Genomic DNA, 12213 nt, shown 5'->3' with positions numbered 1-12213 from the left:
GTATAAATAATTACTTTATCTTTTATAATACTTACTATTAGATTTTGCCTTCTGCAATGCAATTCATGAAGAATAAAACTGAGACTTGCAATAACTGTTGCAATATCAGCTCGATAGTAATCCACAAATAAATCAACGCCAGGAATTAATACATCTGTTTCATATTGTGCAAAGTCACAATCAGCTTTAGGATGTGGTAGTGAGGCTCTAAACAAAGACTGAAATGCAGAAAAATAACAACATTCAAGCTTTAGATAGATATAAACACATTTAATCTATTTCTAATGTTTCAAACTCCTAAGGTGAAACTAAATATAATACTGAGCCTACAATAAATAAAACCAAGGCACTTTGTAAGATTGCCTTACTTTCCAATTATAAACTAAATATGAGATCAAAGAAGTTTTTAAATGCTAATCAGTTAATGAAATTATTTAGTTTCAAATGCATATTAGATTTCTACTACAGCTGAAAGTGCATTTCTTTGAGCAAAGTTCCTCTCCTCTAAAATTGCATTTCTCAAGGGTGTCATGCAGCTACTACAAAGACTATACCTTGCTTTCTGCACATGCAAGCACTGGTAACGCTTCCTGCTATTTTCAGAAAAAGAAAATTGCTGTTGTGCTGCCACCACGTGGCTGTGTGGAGAAATCACAGTGTGGGCAGTCAGACCCTCCTACCCTATGACATATTTCCTTTCCCCTCCCTTTTCTGGGATGGACTTCCTGCTCCTTTGTCCCTAGAGAGCCATGCTTCACTAGCAGAAAACATGGGGTCCCAATATGCAGACCCTGGGAGCATTATCATCTTCTAACCTTGGAGACACCTCGGGAATATCTTGGAAATGCTGTACAACATCATCTGAATTGCAATAAAGGTATTTCTATATAAAAGGTGTTTCTACGAGTTCAAACTATCTGGAGAGACCTGTTATAATTAACCTTAACAGGTCTCTCCAGATAGTTTGAACTCGTAGAAACACCTTTTATATAGAAATACCTTTATTGCAATTCAGATGATGTTGTACAGCATTTCCAAGATATTCCCGAGGTGTCTCCAAGGTTAGAAGATGATAATGCTTCCAGGGTCTGCATATTGGGACCCCATGTTTTCTGCTAATGAAGCATGGCTCTCTAGGGACAAAGGAGCAGGAAGTCCATCCCAGGAAAGGGAGGGGAAAGGAAATACGTCATAGGGTAGGAGGGTCTGACTGCCCACACTGTGATTTCTCCACACAGCCACGTGGTGGCAGCACAGCTGTGCTTCTGCACATAGTCAAACAGGGTGGGCATTAAGCTGCTGTACAAAACTTCCAGTGACTTCAGTGCTTCCAAAGGAGATGTTTTGCTCTTGCTACTGTAAAACATGTTTTTCAAATACTTTGAACACTTCTACTGCTGATAAATTTCCACTTCAGAGATTAGAGAAAGGAACAAAATGATTAGCTATATTTGAACTGATACCAGGTAGTAGGAAAGACATGATCAAGAAAGTGGAAGAGGCAGGAATAGTGGAAGCAAATAAGCAGAGAATATTGATATTACTAATTTTAAAGCAAACTAAACTGAATTGAACAAATTGATAGCTTTATTAGCAAAACAAAGATAACCATAATTATTGCCAAATAAGCCATGGCAGGCCTTTTGTTTGTTTTTAAAATCTTAACCATAGAAATATCTGGGAGAGAATTGTCAATTTAAGAATATAGGGAGAGAAAGGAGGAAGGGAGGGGGGAATAAATCTCTGGAAAGGTTATTCCAAAAGACCCTAAAACTCTGAAGGTCAGAGTCATCTGATTAACTGCATTTGTCAGGGCACTCAGGAGAAGGCCTTTAAGGAAGATTAGAGTGCCCCAGTTGGAAACTACAGGACATTATTATGCCTTAAAGATATACCAACTTTAAGTAAATCAGGATATTAAAGATCAAAATCAACACCTTGAATTGTGCCCAGAAATAATCTAAGAATAATAGTACTATCCAGTCTCAGTTTAAAACTTCATAATTGTAGTTCAAGCTAACTAAAGTTTTCAAATCTTTTTTTAAAGTTCACCCACATCCAACACATAGAAATGCAAAAATGAGATTATGTAACCATATATTACCAGTGCCACAAAGACCTAAATCTCTTAAAGAGGTCTTGCGATCTGTCTAATTTCAAATACAGGGAGCTATCAATTTACAACTGTTCATTTAACAATAGTTAACAATGGTTCAAAGTGAAAATGGTTGTATAATCAAATCCGGTCAGATGAGGATTCAATTTACAATCACACAAACTTACTACAGAAATTCCAGTCCCAAATATGCTCATACGTCAAGAACTATTGTCCTACTTTGTTGACTTTTACCTCCATCTGTATTACTGTACAAAAATCTGCTCAGAACATATGTAAATCCTGCCCATTCCACAATATCTTATAGAGTGGGCATTGGAACCCCAATAGACTACTTGCTGATCATCCATGGATTGAATCCTGCAATGGACTGAAAAGTATATACTGCACTATAATGCAAAGTACTGAGCAAGTATTCTGCATTATTTGCTTTGAAAGTACTGGGGTTTGTGGACTTAGGAAGTATTCTATATTTCTTTCTTCTCTAGTAGGTACTCCTGGCTGATTCCTTCAAAAGGTTTATCTGCTGACTGTGCATATACAAATGAAAGCATATTGCTAAGACATATTTGGATAAGAATTATCATAATCATTTATCTGTAATATAACTCCATGATGGTTACCAATTAATGTTATTTGATATGAAAGTACTTTCCAGCTTTTCCTAATAAATAAATAAATAAATAAATAAATAAATAAATAAATAAAAATTTATGAGATATAACTTACAAGTTATAAGATCTATCCATATGCATGCACATTCACCATATCACAGCATAATTTTGTATTTGTAATTCAAAAACAAACATTTATCTACAGATTACTATATAATGTCTACTTTTCAATACATCTATTAATTACCTTGAAGAGGACAGCAGATAAAATGCAGGTTTTGGTTCTTAGTTTAATGTTGTACTGTAATGAATGCCTAAATGCAAAAACCAAGCAATATAGTTAAACAGTAGTGTAGTTTGTGGCTCATTTAAAATACCAAAATAAATATTTGAGCTTTAAAATAAAGACATTTTTCTCAGAGATTTCATCAGACATTGATGTATAAAATTGGTCAGTATCTTGGTTTCATATAATTTCTGTTAACTAAGATCTCTGAATACAATGTACATAATTGAAGAGATGTTAAAAGACAAACAAAAATTATGCTAGTCTGCCTACCAGGAATTTGTATAAAATCGTGACGATGCAAAGATACAGTAGGAATATAACATGAAGTAGGATTGTAAGATTTTTTTTCTAGTTGGAACAGAGAAAGCCCTGTATTCACAATAAATATAAAATATATGAATCATTGATCTGAATTTCTATGAAATTAAATCATTATGTAAAAAAATTAAGTTGTAGATTAGTAACTAGAAAATATACTTACTGAGCTATTTTAGCTGCTAAAATTGCTCCTTGTAGGCAACCCCAAACTCCAGCCCGAGAAATAAACTTCTCAGAGTAAACTTGAGATGTTTTTGAAAAGTTACCAGTGGTTTTCTCTGATGAATCATCTAATTCTTGCCACTGATGAAGTGCATTATCCATTTTGAGAGCTGCATCAAGGCCCTGACACCAGCATTTGAAAGCAATTCTGAGATACATTGAAACTTACATTACTGATACTCAAATGGAAGGTAATTTTGCATATCTCTATTGTTAAATGCAATGGAATTAAAAAGTTATAGAAAGCAATTAAAGTACAAGTAATCTTTGACTTATGATGACAATTGTGGCTTGGAATCTCAGTAATGAGTGAAGTTTTTGTTAAATGTGATGCCCACATGACTGCTTCATTCAACGACTGTGATCCCGGCTCTCCCGTTGCATTTGTTAAGTAAACCCGAGAGTCATTAAATGGAGAGAGTGAAAAAGCTACCTGCTGAAGAAAGGCAGGACACTCCTTTCCATATGCAAAAGGGAACTCCTGCGCACAGCTGGAGAAACAAGGCTTAGATCTTCAAGATCCCTTCAGGATCTTTATTTCTCCAGTCCAGTGCAGGAGTTCCCTTCTGCAAATGAAGAGGAAGTGAACTTCTGTCTTGGGCTGTAGAAAATAAGTTGGGATCCCAAAGATCCAAACTTTATTCAGTGAAGTATGTCAATTCCATGTCCCATATGGAGAGTCTAGGATAACTTGCCGCCGCCAGCTCACCATGGCCAACTTGCCTCTGCCACCTCACTGCCACTAAATCGCCACAAGACAACTCCACACAGCCACTCGCCATGGGGACAACTCCCCACAGCAGTCAGAAAGTTGAGCAGGCAGGCAAGCGGGTGGACAGAGCACAGAGCATGTCGGGGCAAGCGGCCATTTTCACACCCCTTGTTGCTGCTGCCATGCCAGGCACAGAACTACTGCTGATACCGCCGCCATGCCAAGTGCAAAGCTATCACTGCTGATGCAACCACACCAGGCATGGAGCCACTGATGCTGCCACATGGGGATGTAGCTGCCATGTCGCCATGCCAGGTGTGGAACCAAGTTCAATGTAGTGGCAGTGATGGGGGAATGTGAAAATAGGAAGCTCCTACCCACCGTTCCTCCTCACCATCCGCCCCAATGTACACTCTGTCCACCTACTCGCTCAGCCACCTGGCTCTCCCTCTGGCCACTCGCAGTGAGTTGTCTCCATGGCAAATCGTCCCCGCGGTGTCTTGGCCGTGGGGAATTGTATTGAAGCAAGTGGGCAGTGGCGAGCTGGCAATGGCGAACTGGCAGCAGCAAGCTGGTGGTGTCAAGTCATCCCATTCCGGGCATGGAGAGAAGGGAAAATCATTCATCAGGCAGTAACAATTTACAACTTTCCCTGCCAGCTTTCCCCACTGACTTTCTGGGAAACTGGCAGAGAAGACTTCAAATAGTGATCACATGATCATGGGGCTTTTGGCAACCAGTTGTAATCAAGCAGTTGTAAGAAAAAGGTCATCAATTTCCTGCACCAACTACTGAAGGACAAGGCCATTGACAAGCCACAATACTACTCCCTTTAACTCTGGGAAAGCCACTCCATACATATATAGACTCCCTAAAATCACAAAGAGAGAACTTCACTCAGACCAGTTGTCAGCGACATCAACTACTTCACCTACAATTTTGAGAAACATCTAATCTCTTTATTAACTCCTTTGGTCAGCAACACTACCTTTACTGACTTTGTCAGTAAAACTGGATCCGGATGAGACTATGGTTTTTTATGATGTGACTTCACTCTTCATCTGCATTCCAAAAATGGAAGCTGCCATGGTAGTGAAGAAACAACTGCTACAAGACAGCACATTAGATGAAAGAGCTAATCTCATCCCAGACCACATATGTGCCATGTGGACCTCTGCCTAATCACTATCTATTTTAAATACAATGAAGATTTCTACAGACAAAAACACGGCTACATCTGTTCATCCACATCACCCATTGTGGCCAATCGCTACATGGAAGAGGTAGAAACCAAAGGCCTAAACTCCTTCACAGGAATTCTACCCACTCACTGATATAGGTAAGTAGACAATACTTGGGTCAAGATTAAAACACAGGAAATGGAAGCTTTCACAAACACATCAACTCTGTGGACAGGTACAGGAAGATGTTAAGGAAAATACACTGGCTTTCCTGGTTTTCTAGTACACATTAAGGAAGACAGAAGCCTCAACACTGAAGAATACAGAAAACTCCCACACACAAGTCAGTATTTGATTCTCACGACCCACTGGATAACAAAAAGGGAATGATCAGAACTCTACACCACCAGACTGAAGGTTTGCCTACTGGCAAAGAAGGAAAAAAAAGAACTAAAACACATGAAGGAAGCCCTCAGAACTTGTAGTTATCCCAACTGGGCCTTCATCAAAGCCAGAAAAATATCCAGCAGGAGCTCCATACATTGCAGGAATATCTGAAAAGCTCAGGAGGATTTTTAACCAACATAACATGTGTGCACACTTTAAAACCAAGAATACAGTAAGGCAGAAGCTTGTCCACCCCAAAGATAAAACTGTGCAATGGAGAAACAAAACAACCACTTCACAAATGCATGGCACAACAAACCCAGCAGTTCTTGTGTTGTAGAATAGGTGATGTTTATATCCTTCCCCCTTTGTTGAGAGAGGGTTGTTCAATGTTAACATAGATGGTGTCTTTTACCCCTCTTTCAAACCCATCAGGACAAGATTCAACAGTTCATCTGCATTTGAAACACAAAAGGTCACTCTTTTGAAGACAGCAAAGTTCACATTCTGGACAGAGAGGACCAGGGTTTGAAAGAGCGGTAAAAGAGACCATCTGTTTTAAAACTGAACAACCCTTTCTCAACAGAGGGGAAGGATACAGCATCACCTATCTCCTGTCTATGACACAGAACTTTCAGCAGTCCCAGGAAGGTTCCACACCCATTTGTATTCTGATTCAGTGAACGCAAGGTACAGAAAAACTCCCAAGCGGCCTCAACAACTCTCAGAGAGCTAAGAACCGACCTTCAGAGTGTTAACTAGATGACTGTAAAGAATATAAATCCTTCCATTCCCCATCATTCAGTCAGAACTGAAAAAGCTTCTTGGATGAGAAGTGACATTAAAAAAAAGAAAGTCAAATTGCCTTTTGAAAAGCACATTTGGGATAACCCTGACCTGGATGATTGAGAATGTCCATAGACATCTACAAGAAAACAATCAATATCAGAGAGCACCAAGGACCTCACAGTGCAATCCTAAGCTACAAATATTTTCTTTTATAGTCCAACTAGCTAGCTAGCTAGGAAAGAAAACACAAACACAAATTAAGATAAGGGGAGTAGAAAATTAGTAGTAATGATTTTTTTTATTTCACTCCTTCAAAGGAATGAACAAAAGAGAATGGAAGAAAAGGCAAAGAGGAATTTAGGAGATTGAAACCTTTTATTATAATTCTGATGAAAATTGTGACTTTGCATGCTCCATTACTAGATTATTTCTCTACAGTGGTTATACATTTTACTAATTTTACAAGGTGTAGATTGAAATAGAAAATGTAAGAATGCTAATACCTTGTGCTTCCGGTGAAAAAACGCAGATTTCCAAGTTCATGAAAAGCCTGGACCATGAGACCATGCTGATTATTTGTTTGAAGAGTTTCTGTTTTTCATCAATTTGAGGGGGAAATATTTGAATATTTAATAGTAAATATATTTAGAGAAACTTAAATATAATTGGTTTAAAATAAATTATTGTGTTTTTCTATATTAATTAATCTACCATTTCAGTACACTATCCAATCAGAAAGTTCAGGGTAGTAAAAAACACATTTTTAAAACACATTAAAACTCCACCAACAATTAAAACAATAATAAACTAACATTTGCCACAATCACCCTATGGGTCAAAAGGCCTGCTGAAATAAAGTGGTTCTTCAAGGCTTTCCAGAATGAGAATGGAGTTGGGGCTCACCATACTTCCAGGACAGTGTATTTGACTCTGGGAACTATTACAAATCTGTGCTAGCCTTTTGTATTTTTATTTTCTTTCTTTTAAAATTTTTTGCCATGTCTGTAATACGAAATTACAAAATATTTTAAAGGCAATTGTTTTTGCATTCAAAATGCCCCATTTTTTCAAGCTTGCAGTAGTATAAGATAGGAAAAAAAGTATCTTGTAGGAGATGACCAGGCTGAGCCCAAGAGAGGAGTCAAACACATCATCAATCATGAGTCCCTTTGTGCCCACAAGAGATCTAAGTTCAGATTAATGTTAGCACCAGCGAAATCAGGAGATTCCCAGAAGTTCAAATGTATATAAAGATTTATTGTAAGCATAAGGTCTCTACAAGAATATGAATACTAACAGTCAAGAGAAAATAGCAGGAGTTAAGAATAAAAAGAAAATCAAGGTGGACTGGACTTAGATCTCTTGTGTGCACGGACTCATGACTGATGACATGTTTGACCCCTCCCTCAGGTTCAGCCTGGTTATCTCCTACATCTCCTCTTGAACTAAAATGCTGCCATTTCAAAAATTGCAGAAGTGTTTTAAGATTGAAACAGAGCTATTGTATTCCTGAAACAATTCCACAATGACTGAGGTGGATGATTTACACTGTAAGCAACTGTTTTAAATTAAAACAGTTGTTTAGAACAGTTGAACTGGCAAATATTTTGCATACTACTAAAAGTACATATACTTTTGTACTGATTTTGCTGGGAAACCAATTCTCTTTATTTATTACTGTTAAATAAATCCTAGCAGTAGCTATTCAATTTCACTCTTATCAGAGAGAGAAAAAAGAAAGCAATAGCTGGAACTGGAGTTCTACTGGAACTCTACTATCAGTCTGCTGAAACACCAGCTCCTTACTATGTTCCTCTCTCTGAACTATTTTAAAATAATAAATCTCTGCAAGCACAACATGTGCTCAAGTTTCCTATCAGATTATGTGGTAATTCAATGAATGAAATAGAATGGATTATAAACTTACCAAGCGTTCGTTCATATGAAGAGATCACTACTGAGAGTCTTGACTGAGGAATGGAGTTGCTCTCAACCATACTGAGGCAAGTAAAACTTTCTACTGAAAGATCAGGTGGTTCTGGTTCATACGTCAACTCAGCTCCCATAGTAAATCCCACTTTTCCATCTGAAGTCTTTTGGTTTGCATATATTTTTGTATTTAATCTTCCAGAAGAGTCTTGTTTTATAAAGTAGATTTAATGAAAACATCTTAGTTGTCCTTATTAGAGATTCTGAATATAGTATTAGATATTATAATATTATTCCAGAGACTCATACTGAAAGTAGATATATTTTACAATGTACAACTGATTTTAATTAAATTTAAGACATTAGAGAACACCTATGCTATCACACGCTCCCTTTCCTAGGTCTTTTCTTCCCTCACACAAATTTCTTTTCTTTTCCTCATCTTGTGGAAGTAATGATAAAACGTTGTTATATTTATAAAAGGGAGTAGTTTGCCACCTCCAAATTAAGTTTCTTCTGTTTTACATTAACAAAAGGAATTAAATAAAAAGCATTTTTTTCAAAATAAGCCGGAAGAGTAATTGCTGAAGCCCCATTACATTCCATCAGAAGTAACCAAAGTTCCCAAGTCTATGTAACATTTTCAACAACCTTTACAGATTTGATGTTCAAAAGTGTGCAGAGCAGCAACTGCATTCAACAGCCTTCAGTCCAGCTATACCATCTCCAGGAAGCTGCATTCTTCTAGGCTTGGGTTAAAAGAGGCTGCTCTTGACATTTTTTCTTATCAGGCCCACAAGCCTTCAAAAGGAGAGGGGATATTTGGTCTAGGCCTGGATCAGTTGTTGGGACAACTACAATGGGCTGAGCATTATGGAATAGAATGGGAGTGGAATGATTGACGGTAGCTATATTATATTTTCTATTATTTTTTAGTTTATGTACCTGGGAGAATCTTGCTATAATATCACAGTGAATAGGAGGTTATTTGTGTTCATACATAAATTTCATGAGAATTCCTGGATGAAGGCGCAATGCTTTTTCTTTGTATAATATGTTTCTTCAAACAGTTCTTAGACATCTCTTGTCTGGCTCTTTTATGAGTACCTTATCCTTTTATTTAAGAAGGTTGATCAGTCATTTTCTTTGATGAGCCAAACAAAACACTTTCCCATGAAGGTATATGATATTATTAATTCAATTAATTCCTAGGAACTTAAAATAAAGTCCAAAATGTTCCCCTGGATCCTTTATCTGTTTAAAACTTTTGTAACCTAAATTCTTACGCACTTTTTGCTATCAAATAATTTTTATAAATTTCTTGTTCTGTTAATTACTCTATGGTCATAGGAACACTCACCAGACGGTCCAATAAAAGTGTTATTCTGAAGATCTTTTTGTTACTTAAATATTTATAATCCAAAGTGATTTAAGAAGGGAAATTTGAGCAGACTAGCATCCCTTAAAAGGTTCTACTGAAGCTGCGAACCTGATCTTGGCTCCTAGCTACTCTTATTCCAGAGGTGCCCACAGAATCCATTTGGATCATGCAGGTGTCCTCATAAGAAGCAGCTGTCCAGATTATACATAGTGATCTCCATCTTCTGCTTTTTCTGGAGAAGCTCCACAAAATCAGGCACCTCTTCCAATTGCAATTCCAGCCTCTGGTTAATCTCCAAACCTTTGGAGATGTTTTAATCCATCATTTTTCTTACTGGAAACTGTGACAGTTTCCGTAGATATTTGAAGAAAATAATGAATGAAAAATGTAAAAGTATGTAATATAGATTAAAGGCAGAGTTTAACAAATTAAAGATTCTTGGAAACTAAGACTAAAGAAATAAGCCAAGATATAGAAAAAGATAATTTGATATTAGCACAATTGAGAGAGAAGGAATTTTGCCTGTGGTTGAGGCAGTTCTAGAAAAACCTGGTGAAGATACAAGACAGGATAGTTTGGGCTTATAAACATTTTTGGAATGGGAAGAAGTTAATGGAAGCAGAAATGAATAAGGGGTTTAGAATTAACATTAGATACACCAAAGCAAATGTATAAGAGATATATAGTGCACTTTGTCAGGAAGACAACAAGAGACCACATCCTACAATAATACTTCAGTCAAATTAAATATAGGCATAATAGATGTAAAAAATTAAAAAATACCCATCAGAATCCATCTAAAATAATAATAATACACCTTCTTGAACTGATAAATTAAAACAGAAGAAGATACTATTTAGGGTGAGACAAATTGAGTTATTCTGAGTTTTAGCAGCAAACATTTTGAGTTCAAAACGCAAGAGAATTCTTAGAGAGCATAAGACTGAACAGTTCGTCATGTGACAAACCCGATTTACAACCATCATGATATAGGACTGTAAGGGGTTATTTGGTACTCCAATACTATGTCTCTGAACTGCTAAGGGTTTTTGTCTATGGATCTCTCTATAATGTATATTATTTTATACAAATGTCCCAAATATATATATTTGAAAATACTTTAAAAAGTTAATCCATTCAATCAATTTTCAAATACAGCATTTTTATATTTTATATTAGATTCATAAGATATCATCAGAAACCAAGAAAACATGCTAGTCCTTTTCTAGAAACCCTCTAAATCAAAAGATTTCTCTTTCTTTAAAGAAAACTATTTCATAAGAAATTTGGCAATGTTAGAAGAGTTTATAACTTGAAAAAAGCAATGAAAACAAACTTCTTTGAAATTTTCATTAAAAATTTTAAGTAATAACATTACAATTTTCTCTTTTTAAAAAGTCAAAATTTACCTAATATTTTGGTAAAACATTACTTGAGAAGTTCAAAAAGTTTCTGTAAAGGAGTCTGTGAGATGTAACTATATAACAGCTCTGATATTCTATTGATAGAATGGCATTTGGTTATATCTTTCTGGAACATTAATGTAAATATAAACCAATTTACTTCTTTCTAAATTACTTTGTTCCTATGCATATCAGCCAGTATGTTAGAAATTGTTTTTTGGGAAAAACTGCTAATTCAATCTAATTAAGAAAATTTTGGAAATTATGTTTCTCATGCATTTATCTTTACACTCTTTTTAAAGAAGATCTGAAAAAAACTTAATTTGTGGGGATTCTTAATTTCAAATTGTGCCAATATAATTTATATAAGCATGCAGTAAATAGGACAGTATATATTGTTATTAAATTATTATTAGGAATGCTTCAGTTTGTTTCTCTATAGCAGGGGTGTCAAACTCAATTTCATTGAGGGCCGCATCAGCATTGCAGTTGCCCTCAGGGGGCCGGGTGGGTATGGCCAGGGTGGGCGTGGCCTACTGGGTGGGTGTGGCTGGAGTGGGTGTGGCCTACTGGGTGGGCGTGGCCAGCTCTACATCGTTCGCATCAAGGGTGCCTATGGGGGCCTGGGCAGGAGTGGGAAAGATCTGAGGGTCTCTGGCAGAAGGAGGGTCTCTGGGCCAGGGCCAAGGCAGTGGGGGCCGTTCCCTCACTGTTTCCAAGATGGCGTTGCGGGCCACATGAAACCACTTCACGGGCCGGATCCGGCCCCTGGGCCTTGTGTTTGACATGTCTGCTCTATAGCAATATGAAAATTAATATGAAAATTACAATTCTAATAATTTTTAGATAATGTGGATTGTTTGAATAGAATA

The 12213-nt window shown here is 36.8% G+C and overlaps 1 protein-coding gene across 1 annotated transcript in view; it reads right to left on the bottom strand.

The window, feature by feature from the left end:
- CFAP54 (cilia and flagella associated protein 54) overlaps window positions 1–12213 on the bottom strand; it is a gene marked incomplete at both ends in the record, with an annotated part of 158511 nt that overhangs the window by 53959 nt on the left and 92339 nt on the right. The window contains 5 exons of the mRNA XM_081332014.1: window positions 36–218; window positions 2978–3044; window positions 3501–3707; window positions 7132–7219; window positions 8556–8765. Coding sequence (XP_081188140.1) covers window positions 36–218; window positions 2978–3044; window positions 3501–3707; window positions 7132–7219; window positions 8556–8765 — 755 coding nt within the window. The remainder of the gene's footprint in view (window positions 1–35; window positions 219–2977; window positions 3045–3500; window positions 3708–7131; window positions 7220–8555; window positions 8766–12213) is intronic.

This window comes from Vipera berus (genome assembly GCF_964194415.1).
Source record: "Vipera berus genome assembly, chromosome: 6".
NCBI lineage: Eukaryota > Metazoa > Chordata > Lepidosauria > Squamata > Viperidae > Vipera > Vipera berus.
The sequence above is the reverse complement of the archived record's forward strand: the minus strand, read 5'-3'. Positions and strand labels throughout refer to the sequence as shown.